The following is a 22,319-nucleotide window of genomic DNA, read 5'->3' as shown; positions in this document are numbered from 1 at the left end:
TACGTATATATGTATGTATATACACGTACTAATATAAGTATGTTGTGTTCATAATTTCATTTTATATCAAATTCTACACGAAGAAAACTCTCCATCTGTTAGATGCAGCCCACCGTAGCAAGGAGTAAGGCACTTTGGGTCTGTTACCTTGCTCATTTAACTATATTTTTAAGGATAGGGCATCACAGCATAAAATCTGATATTTTTTTCAACTGTTACTTCACGCTTTATCTATTCTTAATTATGGTTAATATACGCAGCCTACTAATGACAGTCAATTGCCCTGCAACCTGTGTAAAGAAATGATGTATTTTTATCAGGTGGGGAATGGGCTTCCTAGCCCAGGAAGCCCAGAGAATACGAATTTATTAGTACATAGAGCAGGGGTTGACAAACTACAGCCTGTGCTTATAGACAACACTTTACTGGAATACAGCCACACTAATTTTTGTAAGAATCACCTATGCCTGCTTTCAAGCAACAATGGCAGAGTTGAGTAGTTTCAACAGAGGCCATATGGCCTGCAAAGCCTAAAATATTTACTTTACGACCCTTTACACAGAAAGTTTACTAACTCTTGATCTAAGGCACCATCCAGGGCAAAGAGTAAGCTTTCTAGTCCACTTGGCAGGTAAAACTTCCTTTAGGAATTGGGGTCCATCAGGCTACCTTAGCTCACTAACCATTAGTCTCACCTAACTAATCCCTCTTATTCCAATATCAAATTCACAGAGATGGGATTTTCCATGCCACACCAAGCAGTGATTCCACTTTTCACTGTGTATTAGTTAAAGAACTGGCTTTCTGATTTAAGCTTCAACCTCTCATGAAGGGGGGTAGCTTGGATCAGTCTTTTGGAGATCATCACCTCTGACGTACAAAAGATATAAGTCAAGTTTCTAGGCCTGCAAAGCTTAGGACTTACTTCTGAAATATGGAGACCCCGCGAGGGTATCCATCCTATGAAGCCCTAGCTGGGTCAACAGCCTCCCTCAAAGATACCCCTGTGACACCTCACTCTATCCTAACCATGACGCTACCAAAACCCAAGGAACGAGTACACATCGTTCCTTAACATCAGACACAGAAATCCCACACGACCATCACAAAGAGACTCAACATTCCATATACAGTAGCTGTGTCAGAGGACTGACACGTTTTCATGAGATAAGCACTTCCTCTCCTCAAGTGTCTGATGCAACACGAATGTTTTTAAAAATCATCAAAAGAAAGTTAACATCAAAATCAACATTTTGGAAATGCTTCAAGAATAAATCATAAGCTACCTGTCAGACTCTGTACTTTATTCTAAGAAGTGTTAGTCCAGTTGGAAAGATGCCATTCCCACTCAACTGATCTGCATCAAGATCTCATTTCTTACCTGGCTGGGGCAGAGCTTCTCTTCAGCAGCTGTGGAATATTGACGTGTGTCTTCCTTTGCTCCCTCACAGGGGTCTCTTACACTCTCCGCCTGGTCCCCTCCATCTCTGAAGACCTTTTGCTCCATGCTGTTGGCTTTCACTTCCCTATCCAAGATCCCAGAAGCCACAGAACCTTCTGCTGTGGGGTCCACCAGCCCACACCGCCCAGGCTCACCCCCATGGTCCAAGGTCTCAGGGGTTTCTTCGCGACAACTTTCCACAGGAGTCCTCTGCAGCTCCAAGGGCACTGCCCTACTCTGACTTATACGAGAGCTTGAGGCTCCAGGTTTTACATCTGGAATCGCACTTGGCTCAGGGTCAGCATGAAGCTCTTTGGAGACACTCACTGGGAGTTCAGAGTATAATTCCTGCACCTCGGCAGACATGGAGGAATCGAGTGGAACGGGCTGGGTCTCTACGCCGGATGACAGCATGGGGGCAGATGCAGATATGGAGTCAAGTCTTTTACACCAAACGGCTCACCCTGACACAAATCAAAGGAAGGGATAAAAGTTTAAAACCTTGCACGGTAGTAGAAAGCTGTCTCAGCTTAAACTGGCTAAAACAAAGGCAAAAAATTCTAACTCAAATGCCAACATTATCTGGCACCAAAAAATTCTCTGTAAGAGACTGAGTTTGAGGAAAATAAATACCTTAAACCTTTAATAGACATATCTAATTTCAATGCAAATACTGCCTTGTGAACAATTCTTAGTATAAATCTGGATTTAAGTGAGATCTCATCAAATGTAGATGAGAATAAGACATGTCTAAGTCCAAGGATAGACCCAATGTAAATAAGAAAATAAAGATTGTTTTTGAATTGTTTTCAGGTTGTGAACCTTGCGCGTTTTGTTCGCTGCTATATCCCTGTTGCCTGGAATAGTTGTTTCACACATAGAAGGTACTCAGAAAATATTTGCTGAATTAACATATACTGAGGGACTCTGAAGAATTCGATTCACTGACTTTTCTTCATTAAGAATTCTCTTTGGAAGAAGATATAGAGAAAAGTGCTCACTAAACACCTGAGCTGTGTCTACGCAGGCTGGCACCCAACACGACTAAATCAGCTCTTGGGCAAATCCCTCCTGACTTCAACTCAGCACCTCGAGATTTTCCAAGTGCCTTCACAGACACCACTCATTTGATTCTCATAACAACCCAGTGAGCTAAGCAGGGCGGCTGTTGTCTTCCTCTTACAGGTTCTAACACCACACCTGAAGAGGGTAAAGGTGACCTGCCTAAAACATTACATGGTTAACTGAGGGATGGAGCGGGGACACCCAGGGCTTCCACTGTGTTGGTCATGTTTCACTTCTCACATTGGGTAATGGGAACATGGGTTATTTGCTAAAATGTACATATTTAAGTAGTTCATGATACTGTATTATTAAAGTAATCAAAACAAACACACACAGATTGGGAATGGTACACCCAAAACCAGGGTCTCCTGGCCGGTAACTTTTCCATTTTAGTCTACCAAACGCGTGTGGTTTCCACCACAAAATCCACTTGACCTGACCAAGGCGGAAATGATAACCAAATGAGATACTGCACACTTTCGTTCTTGATGTTTTCCTTAACCCTAAACAGGAGGAGAGAGAAGATGAGAAATCTTTGGAATCTCCGAGTTCATAACAAGAATTTATCGGAAGTACCGACAGCAGATTCCTTTGGCCGAAATGTACATAGGAAAGGATGTTTCAGATGTACTCTCACCACTTCCTAATGTCCATCTTTCTCCAAAATAAACATGTTACATACAAGTAATACCCAGAGCTTGCTACTGAACTGTTTTGACTGTTAGGCTGTCTCACCGTCTCTCCACCGACCACGATCAGATTTTTAAGCATGAGGGACTCTCCGAGACACCACGTAACTCCCTCCTTACGACCCAGCGGCCCTGGGCCCTGTCTGTTTGTACCCTGATTATAGGGGAAAGTCCACCGATGCCGCTTACACAAAGGCACACGCTCTGCCTCCCCCGTCAATGAGCAGCCCGCTCCTTGAGCACTCCTGGGTTGACGACTGTTCCTCCTTGACAGAAGGTCCCCTACACTGGCTTGTGCTGTCTTGACTGGAGCTGGGGCTGAGGAAGGGCAGATGACAGGTCCTCTCATTCCAGACCATTCTGCCCTCCTCCTGGTTTTCCAACCTGTGGTGGCTGGTTTACTCACGTCCCTATGCTCTCATCTGCTGAGCGAGTGCCTTAGTGTTTTCAAGGAACCCTACTCAAAGGTGAAAGGACATAACGCAATACCACTAACTTAAATACAAATACTAGAAATTACAGGAAAGCTGACTGCTGGTCCATAAGGTTGAGGTAACACAGGAGGGCTGGTGAAGAAACTTGAATCCAAAGGAGAAGCAAGGAGAGATGCACTGGCGTGCAAAGGAGTGAGGTGAGACTCACAGGGGACTTTCGTAAACCGTGCTGACAAAGGCATCCTTTCTGGAGCTAGTCTTCCCCTTTCTCCTCTAGCTCCTGGATTTCTAGGGGTACTTTAGATTTTAAGCCATTTTGTGTGTGTGTGTGTGTGTATACGTGGGGGTTAAGGGATAAAGTGAAATTGCTATTTGATGCCCCCGCTCCCAAAAGGCTGGAAGTGCTCCATTTTAATTTGGTTCAGTTTCCCTTTCCCATCGACAGATAACAATCCAGCTTTTAGTTGTCACACCACATATGCACCAAAAGAGTAACTGCAGGAAAGACTACTGTAGAAGAGAAGGTGGAGACGAGCTCCGTGGGTCTCCCTGCCTGCCAGGGTGCGGGTGTTCTCAAGTTCAACCCTCGATACACCTCCCTTCCCAGGATTCACTTTTTTGATGACCTCACCTTTTCGTGCAGCTTCTCTGCTAACAGGATGACTCAAAACTGTCCCTTTAAGCACAGAGTAACCACATGATCCAGCGACTCCACTCTGAGGAACATGTGCAAAAACCACACGCCCACACAAAAACTTGTACACGGATGTTCACCGCAGAACTGTTCACAAGAGCCAAAAAGTGGAAACAAATCAAAATGTCCATCAACTGATGAACGGATCAACAAAATGTGGTCTATCCACACAATGGAGTATTACTTAACTATGAAAAGAAATGATGTGCTGATTCATGACACAACATGGATGAACCTTGAAAACCTTATGTAAGTAAAAGAAGCCAGGCACAAAAGACCACGAAAGATCTCACTTACATGAAATGTACAGAGCAGGCAAATCTGGAGTCAGAAAGTGGATTAGTGACCACTTACTGCTGGAAGAGTTGGAGAAACAGGGAGTGGCTGATGGACAGTTTTTCCTTTGGGGGCAATAAAAGTGTTCTAAAATTGATTGTGGTGATGGCTGCACAACTCAGACTATGCCAAATACTATTGAATTGTACAATTTAAGTTGATGAATTACAAGTTATATGAATTACATCTTAATACAGCTGATTTTTTTTAAAAGAAAGAAATCTGTCCCTAGCCCCAACTTTTTCTCAAGCTGTGACCTACGTTTCACTCACAAGGATGGCACCCCCCCCCCAAACGTAACAAGCCTAAAATAGAACCCATTCAACGCAGTGAATAATCGAGTATTGCTACATGCAAGCAGCTATGAGAAACAGGATGAGTAAGAGGCTCTCGGTAGCATTATATGCTTATTTTTGATCCCACTGCCTCTCTTAGTAATGGCACCCGTTACCCCAGAGCTCAGACTTGAATCCTCAGACGTAATCATGTCTGACCATCCACATGCCGTTCAATTAGCGCTTGTACCAACGGTCCCAACTCCAGCTGTGTCTCTAACAAATCTCACTCCTTTCCAACCCCACAGTCCTAACTCAAGATTTTGTTCTGAACACAAAATCACGCACAAATACATGCTTCCTAAGCAGATGCTTATCACAAAGAGGCAATGTTGATAATCACATAAAATGGCTCAAAATATTCCTCAGGAGAAACAGTGCCATTACCTTTCCTACACCTCCATCTATGTTGTAAACTGGTGTGGACCAAAACAGAATTGTAAAGCTTGGTCACCAAAAGATAACTTCCAATATACAAAAGCCAAACGCCACAAAACTACCATCTCTTGATACGTTTGTTTGGTAGAGACATAATTATAAGACTTTTCAACCTGTAAAACAACTAGGCATGTCGGCTGTCGAAGCAAAACAGACACTCCCTCCTTTTTGCAGCGTGATTTTGGTCCTCAAGTTTCTCAGCAGTATGTGAAGTGGAGTCACCAAGAACAGCTAAGTGCCTCAGCTGGAACCCTCAGAGGTGAAGTCATATTTAGATGCAAGCCTAGAGCAGCAGTTTACAATTATTCTCAACTCACTAGCTCGCATCACTAAACTGTCCTCTCAACTTTCTCCCTCTATCAAGACATTGGTAATGCCACAAGACTGCAGAAACAACAGAATTCTACCATTCAAGTTCTTTAAATTTCTGAATGCAATGGAGCAATTAAAAATGATGGTACAGAAATATACCTCTCCATAGAAAGCTGCCTGAGATGTCTTATCAAGCTAGATAAATATTAGGATTCTTTTATTTTGGAAAAATATATATCCATATAGGAAAATTGTTTTAAATACTATAAGCCAGATATTAACAGTGTTACCCTGGGTGATGGGACCATGGATAACTTATCTGCATGCTGTACTTTTTTTTTTTTAACAATGAGCGTCTATCACACGTGTTAAAATTTTTTTAAAACGTTATATCTCAAGATCCAAATATGAAGCAATAAAGAATAACCGGTAAGTATATTATCCCTTTATCAGTATCTTTCCAAATGTCAGCTCTCTCCCTCAATCATAAAAGTTTTTACACTAAAGTGTTAAATAAACTTGAAGTAAGCGGAAAGAGTAACACATGCTTATAAAATGTAGACAGGGATTTATGGCTTAATCCTTACTAATGATTTATAACCAAGCTACTGGGTGAAGACACAGATAATTACCTAGTTTGAGGTGTAAGCAGAAAATAACCCATAAATTCACAAACAACTCTCTCCTGCTGCTATTAGCTTGTCATATTTACCATTAACACAAATAAGAATTACATTGTTTAGGGGATGGATTTATCCCAGGGGTGGGGATGGGGGTGAAGACTAACGTTTATAAGGAGTATGCAGTATAATTATTCCAATAAAAGAAGAAAGCCCTTTGAATTGAGAATTATCATCTCCCAGTCTTTCTGCTTCAAATGCAGAATCAGTGCTGGGAAGCAGTCTAGTTGTTGGTCTCCAAGCTCGGAGATCAGGGTCCCTATCCTGCCTCTCGCTTACTAGCTGCACGGCCTTGAGTGTGTCACTGAACTTTCCTGGGCTTGTTTTTCACATGTAAAATGGACAAATTAAACAAAATAATCGCAAAACATTGTGTTACCCGTAAAAATCCCAAGACTCTAAATAACTTTTCTATTCCAGTTTGTTTCAGCACAGCAGACCTACAGACACCAACAAAAGTGGTACAGAGCTCAGACTAATCCCCACTGCAAGTACTCAAGGGCAAACGAGGTAATTTAAGAACACTTTACATAAGAAAAAGATAGAAAGCTGTTCTTCAGTGTGTCTTCAGGCAATCTGGAAGTGTTAATTCCCATCCCACCAAATAACAAAAGCCAAGGGGAGGATGGGGAAACTACGAATGAAAGATTAACATTGTAGCTCTAGGCCTCATTAGAATACATTTTATAATACTAAAAACCTGACAAAGGGGCAACTTTCGTCATTCAAACATGCCCCAAAACAAAAGTTCTGGGGGTACAAAGTTTACAGCAGTAAGCGAAAGAAGAAAAAAAACCAAACAAAGAAAACAACAGAACAGAAAGCCATGTGCCCCAATAATCCCATCTGATGGTCTCCCTTCCCTTTAATTCCAAAAGCAAAGGGGCTGCTCTTAACCAAACGAAGCAGTTAATAACACTAGGCACTACCACACTTGTGACAAGGGACAATACTCACAATAACGATCAGGCCCTCAGAAGTTCACCACACTCCTTTCACCTTGAGAAAGGGGCTTTCTTTTCCAAAGATTCGGACACTGTAGCCAATCCCTCCCTGAGGGAATTCGGAGAAGGGGGCCTCTTCTTGAGTAACAGATAAAGAAGAATCTTTGAAGAAGATCTCTAGACAAACTGAAAGTGGGGCAGGGAAGTCCATATACCGAACAGGGCCTGGCTCTTCCCCACGGAGTGCACAAGAAATCTCAATAGCATCAAGCACGGCTTCCCCCGTTCCTCCCTTTATCAGCATGCAGAAAAAGGATCCCTCTGTCTCCACATGGGGAGTGAAACAGTGAAAATGCTCCTGATTTCTACTGACAAAGAGTCTGCATAAAAGATTTTCATTCCTTTTTCAAAGGAAGGGGAGAAAAGAAACCATCTGTGCCACTCCAAATATACAGCAGGAAAGCGTCCTTCTCTCATAGGTCTAGAGTCTTATTTTTCTTGGGAGAGCAAGAGAAAGAAGTTGGAATCTCCATCTTGGGTGTAGGGGGGTGTGCACATCAGATAGAAGGAAGCTTTTTCGTCACTAGAGCAAGTAGGGGGAGTGGGAGAGGGCATCTCTAACCAGTCGGGAAGGAGTGACAGCTTCTGTGGACAAAGGAAAGGTTGGCTTCTCCTATCAGGTCTCCCTCTTGGAGTACAGACCTGCTTCCAAAAGCAGTCTTTTTTGCAGATTATTCTAACTGAGGCCCTCTTTGTTAATTTGGGAAGTGTGGTCGGATCTAAGACAGTACAAGTGTCTCTCTGCCCCGGGGAAATGCCTCCTCAGAAAGCGATGGGGGTGGGGAGGGATGGGAGGAAGAGACATGCATGGAAAAATCTGTGTTTCTCTGTGGAAGATACTAGTTTCCTTTAAAAAAAAATTAAGTAACAGTAATAGCAACAGTTTTCCAAAAGGTTACTATGTACTAAGCACTTACACAAAATTTCCTTTAGCCCTTAGGACAATTCTTTGAAGAGAGTACCCAAATTAGAGATGGGAGGACTGACAAAAGGTTAAGAAATGAGTCAAGGTCACAAAGGTGGGAAGTGGGACACACGCGGGCTTGCATCCATCACACTTCAAACGCCACGCTCTTCACTGTGCGAGGGAAAAGAGCTCCAGGCACACCAAGAAGCTCGGGGGCGGAGAAGCGAGGCTCCCTCTGTGGACACGACTGGGGGAGGGGAGAAAGGCTGACTAACACCATAAAGTAAATTCAGGGTCTTCCTCCCTCTGTATCAGGGTAAAGATAAAAAATAAAGAAGGGAAGATAAATCTATCTTTTACAGGGAAGGAAGAGCCCCCTGTCACTTTTAGGCAACTTGAGTCTTCCTCTCCACCTGGGGGGCGCTGACCAAATCGAGAGCGATCTTATCCCTCCTGAAAATAAGTTCAGAATCGCCCTCTCGCACCCCGGGAGCGAGTCTCCCTCTGCTGACAAGAGCGCCGCAGCCGGAGAAGCGCGTTCGCCCACGACGAGGGGCGTCGCCCGCCCCGAGGAGAGAAGTTGGGGGTCCCCCGCCGTATCGAGGTCGAAGAGGAATCGTTCTCCCCCGCCGGAGCCATGACTCGGAGAAGCCGTTTTCCCCTCGCGACGCGGGGCCTGGTCTCCTCCCTCTCCCCGGGTCGCTCCGCGCCCGCAGCGCAGCCTGCGTTCCCTTCGGCGCCCCGAGAGGGCGGGGGTCCCGGGCTCCCCTTCAGCCTGCACCGCCCGGCGAAGGGTCCACTCAAACTGGAGTGCGGCGGGGCGGCTACGCCCGAAGCCTTCCCGCCCCCGGCCTCTTACCCTCAGGTCGGCTCCGCGGCCCGCGCTCGCCCCGCCAGCCCAGCCTCTGCAGCCACTGCCCCGTAGCCTCCAAGTCTACCTGAGCCTGCGGAGCCGAGAGCCCGGGGGCGCTCCGGCCGCCGCCGCCTCTTCGTCTCTATGGTCGCCCCGCACTTCCTCATCCGGGGCCCGAGCTAGCCATGCGGACTCGCCCAGGTCCCGCCCCCGCACTGCGCGCGCGCTCTTCTGGGGCGGCTCTTCCCGCGTGGAGCCTCCCGCCCTCGGCTAGCTCCAGCGGCCTCTGCCCCGCCCCTGCGGCCAGGACTCTTAAAGGGGAACACATCTTTTGACTCCGCTCCTGCTGAGCTTCAGGTCCAGTGTCTGACTCCACTGAGACCACTCTGGTCCAGTCTCTTTTCTGGCCCGAACGGCTGCAACTCTCCGGGCCTTCCGGCTTCTACCCTGGCAGCCCAAGATATCTTTTTATACCTGGAATCAGTATTTTAGATCATGTCATTCCCCTGATACATCTCCTTTCTGGCATCTTGTTTTAATTTCTTCATAGCTTTAACAGTAGCCAAAATTGCCATTTCATGTTTATCGACTTGTTTATCATCTGTCCCTCGCGCCCTTGTCTGTTTTGTTCATCATTCTTTGCTCAGCACCTAGAGCAGTGTCCTGCACAAGCAGGCACTCAACAGATATTTGAAGGAAGGAAAAGAACGTTTATTCAAGAGGGAATTGAGACGGTCCAGAGAATGCAATCAATCCCCAAATCACACAGCCCTGTATTAAACAGAAATCTGTTGTCTCTTGGAGCTTATCAACTTGGCTGAGTAGAGAGCTAGAGGTTTGGTGGTTTGTGGGAGATTTTAACTTTCTCCTCTCTAATCAACGTATCCTTGAACCAGTCAACATGTGGACCATTTTATCTAAGACAGTGGTTTTCCCAGCTTTAGTTAGGGCTGGAGATATACACACCTAAAGGCCAACCCTATTGTTTACAGCCTGTAAGTCCATCCATCGTCTATATACATACACAGTTCACATACAGGCTACCACAGATGCTATTGGGATGAATTAACTAGAAATTCACTTTAGAACATTTCTACACTTATAGTAGCCAAGTCCTCAAGTTCTTTCTCAGGCAACTATGTGCCTATAGAAGAGGATCTGAGAAACTCAGTATTACTGGTTTGTCTTTTCCCTCAGGATCTAATATTACTGCACAGCACCGTTATTGATCTCGTCTTTAAAAATGTGATATTTTGTTCAACATGGATTTTTTGTATTCTTTTTTTAAAAACAAAAATCACATTATTTACATTGCTGAGTTTTTTGGGACCCCCTTAGCATTTTGTGCTCTAAATAAGGCAAGTGTCTCATTAGCCCCACCTACCACACCCCAGTCCCAGTCTTGCTCCTAGCTCTGTGTTAAGCACAAAGGGACCCCAAAGAAGCATCATATATATATAATTCAATCCCCTAAAAGTCGAGAAGAGCCAATTTCCTGACAAATTCCATGCTTTTGGTGACATTTACTTGGCACTTTAAGTTCTTCTAATTTCAAAGACTTAACATGTCCCTCACCTTGCTTGGCCCTCAAACACCTTGTGAAGGAGGAAGAACACGTACTTTTTATTCCCATCTGTCAGGGGAGAAATTTGAGGAAAGAGAAGTATCCTGTGCAAAGCCACACAGCTAAAAACAGGCAATCCTCCATGTGGTTGTAGCACAGTGATTGTACATTGTAGAACGAAGGCCATTGGCTCTCCAGTCTGGGAGCTACCCCCTCCAGCCTTCCCTAACCCCTAACTTTGACCAGCTTTAGACTTTTTTGGCCACATGGCTTGTGGGATCTTAGTTCCCTCACCAGGGACTGAACCCATGCCCTCGGCAGTGAGATCATGGAGTCCTAACCACTGGACCACCAGGGAATTCCCTAGGCAATTTTTTAAAATCTCAAAACTCGTCAAGGTTTTTTACAAATTTTTGCCAAATTAAAAAGTGAAATATTTGTATTTCCAAGATAGGACACACCAATCTCTCAGGAGACGGAATCAAATTCCCCTGAGGGCCAGGGACAGCGAGTCCCCTAAACTCTGGGATGGAAGGACTTCAGCTACTGAAAAACAGCCTGGGGGATCTGGGTGTGCCCCCCGAATTGGCAACATAAACATGTATTTTATATTTAACATTTTATCCTTGACAGGTTTTGCAACTGTTGCAGTCTGCTTGATTACATGTTTTTCTTTACTATTAAAAAATTACAATTAGGTCTTCCCTGGTGGCGCAGTGGTTGAGAGTCCGCCTGCCGATGCAGGGGACATGGGTTCGTGCCCGGTCCGGGAAGATCCCACATGCCGCGGAGCGGCTGGGCCCGTGAGCCATGGCCGCTGAGCCTGCGCGTCCGGAGCCTGTGCTCCACAACGGGAGAGGCCACAACAGTGAGAGCCCCGCGTACCGCAAAAATAAATAAATAAAAAAATAAAAAATTGCAATTATTTAAGAGTTAACTTCCGAATCGAATCCTTCACTCACTCCCTAGTCCTTCTGTGGTATGTGATGCTTTTTTTATTTCAACATTCAGAAAATTTCTGAAAACGGTTGGTCAGTTAGATGGAGCTGGCAACTTGCCAGCAGCCCTTGGCCAGCTTCAGGCACTGCCCACACAGCTCTGATTTTTAACTCGAGAAGAGAAAGATGTCCCAACAGATAAGGGCTTAGGCTGAACCCTTGGGTGAGACACGAGGTTGCTGGTTAAACGCTCAGCCTTCGGAGCCAAGTTGGACTCCACTGGCTCAAGATCTGTCCTTGAAGGAGTTTGGTGTCCTCAGCCTGTTCCCCTGTCTGTGAAATGAGATAGTATATGCCACCTAAAAGAGATGTGACGATTACATAAGAATGTCTGTGACAGCTCTGGTAGCTATTGTTAACAACCAGAGAAGCACGGAACACCACTTGGGGTTTGGAAGGATTTGAAAAGCCCCTCAAGTGGATACTTCCCAGCAGGGGCCATCGCACGTGCTTAGCCCTTTGCATTTTACAAAAGTTCTCCCAGAAACTCTATTTTGTGCCTCTCAGTAGCCCTGAGAGGCCTGGTGAGGGTCCATAACATCGTTTACAGATCCGGAGACATTCGCCCGAGTTTGCTCTGTTGAGGAAATCACTAGGTCGGAAGAGAACCGCTTGTGCTCGGATCTATTTCGGAACGTCTGGAGGAAAAGGACTTCCTTTCCCGGGACGACGGCCCTCAGGCTCGGGAGCGGGAAACGCAGGTGGGCAGCCCGACCTACAGGCCTCACGCGAGGCCCCGCCCCCGGCACGAGCCCCGGATGGGGAAGTGGCGCGGACACCGAGACGAGGCGGAGGCCCGGCCAGAGCGGCCCAGGGCGGGTGGGCGGGAAGGGGGCGGTGCCCCGGGGCGGAGCCACCGGAGCCGCGCGGCTTCTCAGGTGAGCGCTTGGTGGCCGGGGCGGGGCGGCTGGCGCCTGCAGCTCTGGCTCGGAACCTGCACAGGCTCTGCGGGCGTAGGCGGGGCGTCCCGAGGAGGCGCGGGGGCCCTGGCCAGGGTCCGGACCCCGGAACCCCGGCCTCAAGCGGGAAGGGGCTCCGGAGCTGCGGGTGAGTGGAGCTGCCCGCCCGGGGCCCGGGTTTGGGGAGCAGGAGGAAAGGGGCCGGGGCCCAGGTTCGAAACCTGGCCCCACCCCCAACCCCCTGTGTGACCTTAGGCAAGTCTCTCTCCGTCTCTGAGCCTCCGTGGCTTCGGCTATGAAATGGGGGTGGAGGGTGCGGGGAGGAACCACTGAGAGTTTGTGCAGATGGAGGTTTGGGTAATGAGCCTTCCTCTGTTTACACTCTTCTTGCCCAGGACATCGATGGCGAAACGTGAGCAGTGGGAATGCCTCTCTGTCTCAGAGACCTTGGGCAAGTCCCTTGCGCTGGCTCTCACTTTCCTCATCTACAGATTGTGTGCCTAATCTCTTTTAAGATCTCTTTAATATTTGGGTGTTATTGGTTTATATAGAGGCAAGGTAATGAATGCCTCATTCACTCCAAGTTTTCCCTTTAGGGTGTGATAAAATATCTTCTTGGAGGTTGGACTAGACCCTGGCCCGAATTCCCTTTCGTTTCCAGATTCACTGGTTCTGTTTGTTCAACGTCCCTCCTGGTAATTGGAGGAGTGATTTCATCGGAGGGTTGGTGCCACCTCTCAGCTGAGCAAGGGCAGTATTTTCACTGCCCTGAAATCAAAGAGCAGTTGCAAAGAAAAGTCTGACATTCCAGCCTTTTTGTTTGTGTTTCACTGGCAGGGAGGCAAGATGATTTCTCTCCCCCAAGCTTGGAACAGCTGAAGGAAACAACAGTACAAGATGAGAACAACAAAGGTCTACAAACTTGTCATCCACAAGAAGGGCTTTGGGGGCAGTGGTCAGTATTGATTGGTCTTAGGGGGGTTGCGTAAGTTGGCCGAGGTTCTGATGTGTCCGGTGCCTTGAAATTTTCAAACTGACTCGTGACTCGAGGCTAAGCAGGTAGCTTAACTGAGTGAAGCAGCAAGTGATACTGTAGTGGGGAGAGTAGCAGGCCCCTTCTAGAAGCATTTGCATCCTGCATTTTAACAAACTTTGTGAATATTGCCAGCTTACTACTCTTCATTTGTTTTTGTTTTTTAAATGTTTTTATTAATGTATAGTTAATTTACAGTGTTGTGTTTCAGATATATAGCAAAGTGATTCAGATATATAGATATATATACCTATATATAGATTTTTTTTTTAGATATTCTTTTCCATTACAGGTTATTACAAGATATTGAATATAGTTCTCTGTGCTAGGTCCTTGTTGATTTGTTTGTATCTTTTTATTACTTATTTACTGTGTATGTTCTGCAAAATTCCAGTATGCACTGGTTTGGCAGATAAGAGAAACTTATGTTTAATGAAAGAAGTAGTGGATGTGCATAAGACAGGTATGATCAAAGCATGAAACTTTGCCTGGCTCTGAAGCACGGTGAGATGGGGCAGGACACAGCATCTTGTCCTGTGTTAAACATGAATCCGGGTATCAGCTCTGCCTCTAACTTTCCCTGTGACCTCAGGCAAGCCCCTAGTTTACCTTAACTACAAATTCCAGCTCTTTAGAATAATTTCTCCATTTCTCTTAGCACCTTGAGTCTATAAACCTGTAGAATAGGAAAGCACCTACTCATGATTTTTTTTTCTTTCGTAAAGGAATAAATTTCCCTCTGTCCTAACAACCTTATTTACTTCAGAAATTAGAATTAACAACACAGTGAGTGTTTTTAAAATTGTATTTTAGTATGTATTTGCTCCTGTGTTATATATGTATAAGCCATCCAAAGGCCAGGACTGCCAAAAAGGGAAAATAATAGTTTCTATATCATAAGGTCTTACGGGAATAAAGTAAAATGATGTATGTATAGTATTTAGTAGAGTACCAGGCTCCTTCTACCTGCTTAATAAATGTAACCATTGTAATTACCAGGAAGGATATACTAAGCATTGCTATATTTAAAACACTATTTCTGCTAAAACCACAGTCTGTTGTTAACACTGTACTTTGTATGCAGCTGAAGCTGCCTAAACGTTTGTGGAGCAGAATTGAACGCACAACAGAAATAACTTTTGACAGAGGAGGGAAAGATACAAGGCTACAGTATATACAGTGTATATACAATGTATGCGAGTCTTCTTTTTCACGTGTACAAGACAAAGGTAGCTCTGTGCTGTACCCAGTCTGCTGCAGGACTATAAAGAAAAATAAATAAATAAAATACATCCAGCAATATTACTCAGTCATAAAAAAGAATGAAATACTGCCATTTGTAGCAACATGGATGGAAGTAGAGAATATTATGCTTAGTGAAATAAGTTAGACAAAGACAAATACTATATTATATCACTTATGTGTGAAATCTAAAAAATAATACAAATGAATGTACATGTAAAACAGAAACAGGGCTTCCCTGGTGGCGCAGTGGTTAAGGATCCACCTGCCAATGCAGGGAACAGGGCTTTGACCCCTGGTCCGGGAAGATCCCACATGCTGCGGTGCAACTAAGCCCATGCGCTACAACTACTGAGCCTGTGCTCTAGACCCCAAGAGCCACAACTACTGAGCCCGAGAGCCACAACTGCTGAGCCCGCGTGCCACAACTACTGAAGCCTGCACACCTAGAGCCTGTGCTCTGCAACAAGAGAAGCCAACGCGATGAGAAGCCCACGCCTGCAAGGAAGAGTAGCCCCCACTCACCACAACTAGAGAAAGCTTGCACGCAGCAACAAAGACCCAATGCAGCCATAAATAAATAAATTTATTAAGAAAAACAAACAGAAACAGACTCACAGACATAGAAAACAAACCTGTGGTTACTGAAGTGGGGAGGGACAATTAGGCGTATGGGATTAACAGATATAAACTACTATATATAGATAAGCAACAAGGATATACTACATAGCACAGGGAATACACTTGTTATCTTGTAATAACCTATAATGGAATATATTCTGCAAAAATACTGAATCACTAGGCTGAACAACTGAAAACTAACACAATATTGTAAATCAACTGTATTTCTATGAGTAAAGTAAAAATCAAATTTAAAAAATACATCCAAAAAAAAAAATACATCCAACAAGTATTTATTAAGTACATACCTGTACCAAACATAAAGATTTTGAATATGACAAGGTCCCTTCTCCCTACGGAGCTTTCAGCTTGATGAGACAGACATGCAAAAAGGAAATGATAAAATGGAGCAGGAAGGAATATGTGTTCAGGGAGCTTAATTCAGACTGTGGAAGTTAGGGGAAGACTTCATAGAGGATTTGGTATACATCTGTCAATGGAAACAATATACAAAAAAAGCAACTGGGGGATTAACCCAGTACTTCGCTTTCCTAGGCTGAATTTTTGTTGGGTCTGATTATATTTGAAATCTGGACATACTTATTTGTCATGGTTTTAGCATAACTGAAGGCCATGTCTTTCCCTAAAAGCTAAAACAGAAAAAAAAAAAAAATCACCCTATCTTTATGATCCTGAGTTTGTTATATTTGAAAGAATTCTCCCCCACCCCCAGTGGGGGGCAGGGGTAGATAAACATATGAAATCACATTCTCCTTATATTTTAAGGGTCTCATTGGACTCTAATGTGGACTGATATATGAAGTTTTCCCCTGATCAGGTGCTGCCCTCCAAAGTCCAGGGTGTTTTCTCTGGCTTGATTTTCATGTGTGAGAGGTGGTTTGTTTAGGAACCCTGGACTAGTAACCAGTCCTGGTGTACTGTTACTAGCTATCTACCCTTTGGCAAGTTGCTTTATCTCCTAGGTCATTTCCTTGCTTCTGCTAGATCCAAATATTTATTGTGAGGGTCACATTCAGACAGTATTTTTAGAAGTTCTGCGAACACTGTAAATAGAAAGGATTTTGCTGTATGTGGGACCCCGGCTGTTTTGTTCCTGGCATATGCCAGATACATGCTATTTGAGGGAGTCAAGGATTGCCGCAGAGACCTAATTCCCAAAGAAGAAGAGTTACCCTCTCCTTGGGAGCAGTGGGCTAGTAGGAAAAGCTCTGGAGACAAAGGTCCCCGAACACCGGCCCCCTCAACTACTCACTAGCTCTGGATTCCTGTGCAAATCCTTCAGTTGAGCTAAATCTCAATTTTAAATGGAACTTCATCTTGCGAGATGGGGTCATAATACCAAATGATGGGGTTGTAAGGACCCCGCGTGAAAACATACACAGCAACCTGCTGCCCAAGTGAGTTCTTTGCTGCCTGAGATGGCTGAATTGTCTTTCAGATGATGAGCTAGTCGTGAACCCCAAAGTGTTTCCTTACATCAAGCTTGGAGACATTGTGGAGATTGCTCACCCCAACGATGAGTACAGGTGAGCTTCCGACAGGAGCAGGGAACTAACTGGGCAGCCCTCTCTTTCCAGGTGATATTGTGTCTAAGGGGATTGAAGGGGAAGATGGCTCTTTGCCTTTGGATAAAAATGCTCCTGCCCTCCAGGATTTGATAAACCAATCATCTTTTAAAAAGTGGTCCATTCTTTTTGTTTTTAAAGCTGAGATGACAACGCTGAACAATTCTGTAGCATTTATCCATTTCTTTTAATACAAGTGCAGGGTTTGTTTTCTAAGGGAACTTTCTCCAATTGTTGTGCTGCCAGTTAGAATATGTCCAGAGTGATCTGTTTGTGTTTTGTGGGTGGTGAAGAAAGCTGGTTAGTTACTGCTGACAACATCCCTTCTCTCTGTTGCTTTTCTTTTTTTCCCCAGCCCTCTGCTTTTGCAGGTCAAGTCACTTAAGGAGGATTTGCAGAAAGGTAAAAATTCCATCTCGCTTCTCTAAGATTTTTACACTTTACTGTTTGAGAAACTGTAAGAAACCCCTCTTCACAATCTCTGGGAATGAGGGCACAGTACTTCTCTCCTTATCAAATTGTGTTCCTGCTAAAAAAAAATATTGTCAGATATCAAAATTGCCAAGGAATCTCATTTGTTAGCATCTTGAGGGCACTGAAAAAACTATATTTAGAGTCAAGAGGACGGTTAATCTGAATAGGTGAAGCTTTACACTTAAAGATTGTTGGCAAAGCATGCTTTTCTCAATATTATATTTTCTTCACAAAATATTTAAGTACCTACTTTGGGTTGGGGCAGGGGAGGAACATATATTGTTGATTACCTGCCACTTGTGCAAGGCACTGTGCTGGGAGCTGTTTGTCATTTTTTTTAAAAAATTAATTTTTTTTTTTTTTTGCTGTGTTGGGTCATCGTTTCTGTGCGAGGGCTTTCTCTAGTTGTGGCAAGCGGGGGCCACTCCTCATCGCGGTGCACGGGCCTCTCACTATTGCGGCCTCTCTTGTTGCGGAGCACAGGCTCCAGACGCGCAGGCTCAGTAGTTGCGGCTCACGGGCCTAGTTGCTCCGCGGCATGTGGGATCCTCCCAGATCAGGGCTCGAACCCGTGTCCCCTGCATTAGCAGGCAGATTCTCAAGCACTGCGCCACAAGGGAAACCCTGTTTGTCATTTATCTTTCTTGATTTTCCCACCAACTCTTGAGAGAGTGAGGAAGCTTTGTCTTACCGGTATGAGTGGGCTTGCCTGGAGTCAGTAAGTGAAGGAGCCAGAGCAGTGATTCTACTTATTCATTCTGGATCCAAATCCTTTCTTTTTTCCTCTAATGACTATACCGTACTGATCAAGGAACTAAAATGTTTATTGATAGCTAATAAAGTATTTCCTTAACTGGCACTTAAAAGAAAAGGAAAAACTTTTAATTTGCTCTAAAGGATTTTGGTGTCAACCACTTCTTTTGTTATTTTTTAACTTGTTGGGAAAACAGTCAGTAAAATCTAGACCCTGAGTGTCCTTCTTACTCTTACCTCATCTCCTGCCACCTGTTAAGTTTCCTACTTACCAGACTTAAGGGCTCATTGAAAAGTTTATTTCTTCCTTAACTACCCCTGCTACTTTCATTCCAAAAGAATGATTTCCTCTTCTGAATTTTCACAACCCTTCGAACTTTCTTATGTTGCTTCTTAATTTCTTTCCTTTCTCTCTCTCTGTCTGTCTCTATCTCTGTCTCTTTGTATTGTTTGTTTGTCTCTCTCATTTTTCAATTGCTTGGGTTCAGGTCTTATTTCACCTGAAAAGCAGAGAACTCTCTAAGTTTTAAGCTGTTGAAGGCTGACAACATGTCTTGCCCTTGGCAAAGGATGTTGTTTGTTGAATGTCTGAGTAGTTATGGATTCAAATATATTTACCTGATCCAGGTTCCTTCTCCCGTTTCAGAAACTATCAGTGTGGACCAGACGGTGACTCAAGTGTTTCGGCTAAGACCTTATCAAGATGTGTATGTGAATGTCGTAGACCCTAAGGTGTGTCTTTGTTCTGGATTTGAATATCTTTTGAGGAATGATTAACACCCTTCCTCAAGATTAGGTCTCTAAGGAAATAATGAGTTACTTAAGTATAGTGTTAGGCTATTAAATATGTGGTCATACATAGGTCATTTAGATTATAGGTAGAATGTAGGTTGCATTTAAAATCCTCACCCCTTTTTAAAAATCTTGTCCTAAAAAGATTCTGTATGTATATGTGTGTTTGTGAAACTAAATGTAAAATTTTCTATAAAAATACTAACATTTCTTTATGTGTTCTTTTTTTTCTTTGAGAAATGATGCTATAAAATTAAGAGGTAAAAATCATTGTCCAAAAGATATTGTTGACATTATCTAGGGAAATAAAGCCCACAGTTCAATGTCGTGTTTGTGTGCCAGAATCAAGACTAAAACACAGAATCACTACTCTGGTGCCCTTTGCACTTAACCACACATGATACAGCAGCTATAGTATCTGTTGGAGACTTACCTGTCCTCCAAAGCCTTCTTGGGCAGGGTAAAATTCTGTTTGTCAGGGTTCTACTACTGAATGGTCTTCCAGTAGTTGTCCTTTTGTCAAAAGGTTTCTCCATGGTGAGTGAGTGTTATCTTAGACTATAAAGTATGGCAGAGAAAAGCAGAGACATATATTTGATTATCCCTTTTAGGATGTGACCCTTGACCTAGTGGAATTAACCTTTAAGGATCAATATATTGGCCGTGGGGATATGTGGCGACTGAAGAAAAGTTTGGTAAGATATTATTTTTTAAAAAGTGTGTTACTTTTTCCATTATGTTAATAATCCATGTCACCAGGGAGATGTAGATCTGGTATGGAGAAGAGTATAAAATCCTTTCTGATTCCAGCATCACAGACAATTACTGTAAACATGTTGTATGTCTCCTCCCATTCTCTTTTCATGGTTTTTATAAGCTTTGTTTTGCTTGTTTGTTATCAGAGAGTTTTAACTCTGCATTTTTGGTTTGAATGGGGAGAGTGTAATATTATTTTACATTTGAACTTTGGTTTTCAAGTTTTCACTTGATCTCTTTTGCTCCTCGCATCTCCTCTGTGGACAGGCATTTATTATCCTGAATTTATAGATGTGAAAACTGAGATTGAGGAGTTAAGATGAGAAAGCTAGTAAGCAATTGACTCTGGGCTGGAACCCAGATCTTTTTAATTTTTTTTTAACATTTTAAAAATTAATTTATTTATTTTGTTTATTTATCTTTGGCTGCATTGGGTCTTCGTTGCTGCACGCGGGCTTTCTCTAGTCGTGGCAAGCAGGGGCTACTTTTCATTGCGGTGCGCGGGCTTCTCATTGCGGTGGCTTCTTTTGTTGTGGAGCATGGGCTCGAAGCGTGTGGGCTTCAGTAGTTGTGGCACACAGGCTCAGTAGTTGTGGCTTGCGGGCTCTAGAGCGCAGGTTCAGTAGTTGTGGTGCACAGGCTCTTCCCGTACCAGGGCTCGAATCCGTGTCCCCTGCATTGGCAGGCGGATTCTTAACCACTGCGCCACCAGGGAAGTCCCTGGAACCCAGATCTTGTTCCTTCCAGGTTAGACTGCTTTTTTGCTTTACCCTCCTTCCATTTTCCTTGTGTATTTATTTATTTATTTATTTATTTGCGGTACGCGGGCCTCTCACTGTTGTGGCCTCTCCCGTTGTGGAGCACAGGCTTCAGCGGCCATGGCTCACGGGCCTAGCCACTCCGCGCATGTGGGATCTTCCCGGACCGGGGCACAAACCCGTGTCCCCTGCATCGGCAGGCGGACTCTCAACCACTGCGCCACCAGGGAAGCCCTTGTTTATTTATTTTTAATGGACATTTTCCGCTGAACATGATCAGTTCATCAGAATTGTGAGCTGCTGCTGAAAATTCTCCTTTTGGACTTTTTGGCTATTATGAAACAACAAATCATAGGTAGAATGTCCATACAGTGTATATTTTCAGAAAGAGATATCTTTGCTCATGTTTTATTTGGTGGGAGAAGGTTCCATTTTCTAAACTGAGAAATAAATGTTCCATATGTAAATGTACATATGTATGCAAGTGTGTGTGAACATAAGTATATTACTGAAGCTGGCCACTTATTATCCACTTGGTCTTTACTATTGTCTATACTTGCCAAACCCGTGAGAACCTACTGTTATACCTGCCCCAACACGTTTTCCTATGGGATAAATCTGTTACTCCCATGTTAATTGAACTTTGGGTTAATAGAAGAGATTCGAAAGCCAGGAGATGTTCTTTGTGACCTTTCATGGCCTTGATGTATTGTTGAATCTCTCTCTGTCTCTTTTCCCTTAGGTCAGCACATGTGCCTATATCACTCAGAAGGTGGAATTTGCTGGCATCAGGTAGATACTATGTCACTCTTGATTTATCAGCTTGTAACTGGGAATAGCATGTAGTGCAGTAACTGCTACATACAACCTTTGAGGCATGAGGACATCCTTATAATAAAATACACAATAGCTTAAAACGTTAGATTGTGGTAGCTAAAACAATCCAAAAGACCCCGAAATGCACTATAGTAGTTTTAAGATGGGTGGATGTTGCTGAAGCCGCCTTGTATTCTGAACAAAGGAGGGATAGACTCACAAGTTTAGAACTGGAAAAAGCCTTAGATGAACATATTTCATCAAACTTTCTTGTTTTACAGTTTAAGAAACAGGTTTGGAGACATAAAATGACTAGCACAATAGTTCCTGACTTGCTGCCTTTTTAGAGATATCACACTGCTCTTGATTCATTAAAATGATTTCTGTATTTCAGTTTGTGAAGAAGAGAGAAAAGGGGACTTTTTGAAACCCCCTCTGAATTCAAAAATCAAAATATCCACATAGTGAAGGCTTAACAGCACCAAAAAAGTGTGTTAGAAATATGTCCTTTTCCCTAGAGGAAACTGTGTCTTTCTTGAAATTGACTGTATATACTCAAGCATATTTACATCTGGTTGACTCACTTTTAATGTGAGATTGACCACTGGATTCTGGTGATGCAGCCTGGTCCCCTGTTATGAAATTCCCCATCAGGTTTTCACAGAATGGTTTCATCTGTTGATGATTATTGCAAGATGGTGATTTTCTAATTCAGCCATTCCTCCTACCTTTATTGTCCAGAATCCTTTTGTAAAGACCTTTCACCAGCAATGAGGGCTATTTGGTTAGTCTGAATTACTGATCCTGAAAGAAAGAAAGGATAAAAGATTCATTTTTTT

The 22,319-nt window shown here is 43.8% G+C and overlaps 2 protein-coding genes across 11 annotated transcripts in view; one reads left to right on the top strand and one right to left on the bottom strand.

The window, feature by feature from the left end:
• Nucleotides 1–9,318, bottom strand: part of PRR14L (proline rich 14 like) — a 56,933-nt gene extending 47,615 nt beyond the window's left edge. For 7 of the 10 annotated variants that reach the window (XR_003436647.1, XR_003436646.1, XR_003436644.1 and 4 more), the window contains exons 1-2: nt 9,195–9,318; nt 1,382–1,905 (exon numbers count right to left, since the gene is read on the bottom strand). Coding sequence is in view for 4 of the 10 variants with exons in the window: in XM_027124193.1 (XP_026979994.1) it covers nt 1,382–1,855 (474 nt within the window). In the remaining 6 variants the exon portion in view is untranslated. Of the gene's footprint in view, nt 1–1,381; nt 1,906–9,194 lie in introns of those variants that run through there. The other 3 variants (XM_027124195.1, XM_027124197.1, XM_027124199.1) reach the window with 3 other exon arrangements.
• Nucleotides 9,319–12,665: 3,347 nt separating this feature from the next.
• Nucleotides 12,666–22,319, top strand: part of DEPDC5 (DEP domain containing 5, GATOR1 subcomplex subunit) — a 93,026-nt gene continuing 83,372 nt past the window's right edge. Inside the window, 7 exon segments of the mRNA XM_027124189.1 lie at nt 12,666–12,797; nt 13,487–13,604; nt 17,005–17,092; nt 17,487–17,533; nt 19,005–19,090; nt 19,762–19,845; nt 21,407–21,456. Of these exon segments, the coding sequence (XP_026979990.1) occupies nt 13,547–13,604; nt 17,005–17,092; nt 17,487–17,533; nt 19,005–19,090; nt 19,762–19,845; nt 21,407–21,456 (413 nt within the window). The 5' untranslated portion in view covers nt 12,666–12,797; nt 13,487–13,546.

The sequence above is a fragment of the Aethalodelphis obliquidens genome, unplaced genomic scaffold (assembly GCF_003676395.1).
Source record: "Aethalodelphis obliquidens isolate GAN/ISIS:26980383/991018 unplaced genomic scaffold, ASM367639v1 scaffold28, whole genome shotgun sequence".
Taxonomy (NCBI): Eukaryota; Metazoa; Chordata; class Mammalia; order Artiodactyla; family Delphinidae; genus Aethalodelphis; species Aethalodelphis obliquidens.
Note: the sequence above shows the minus strand (reverse complement) of the source record. Positions and strands in the feature narration are given on the sequence as shown.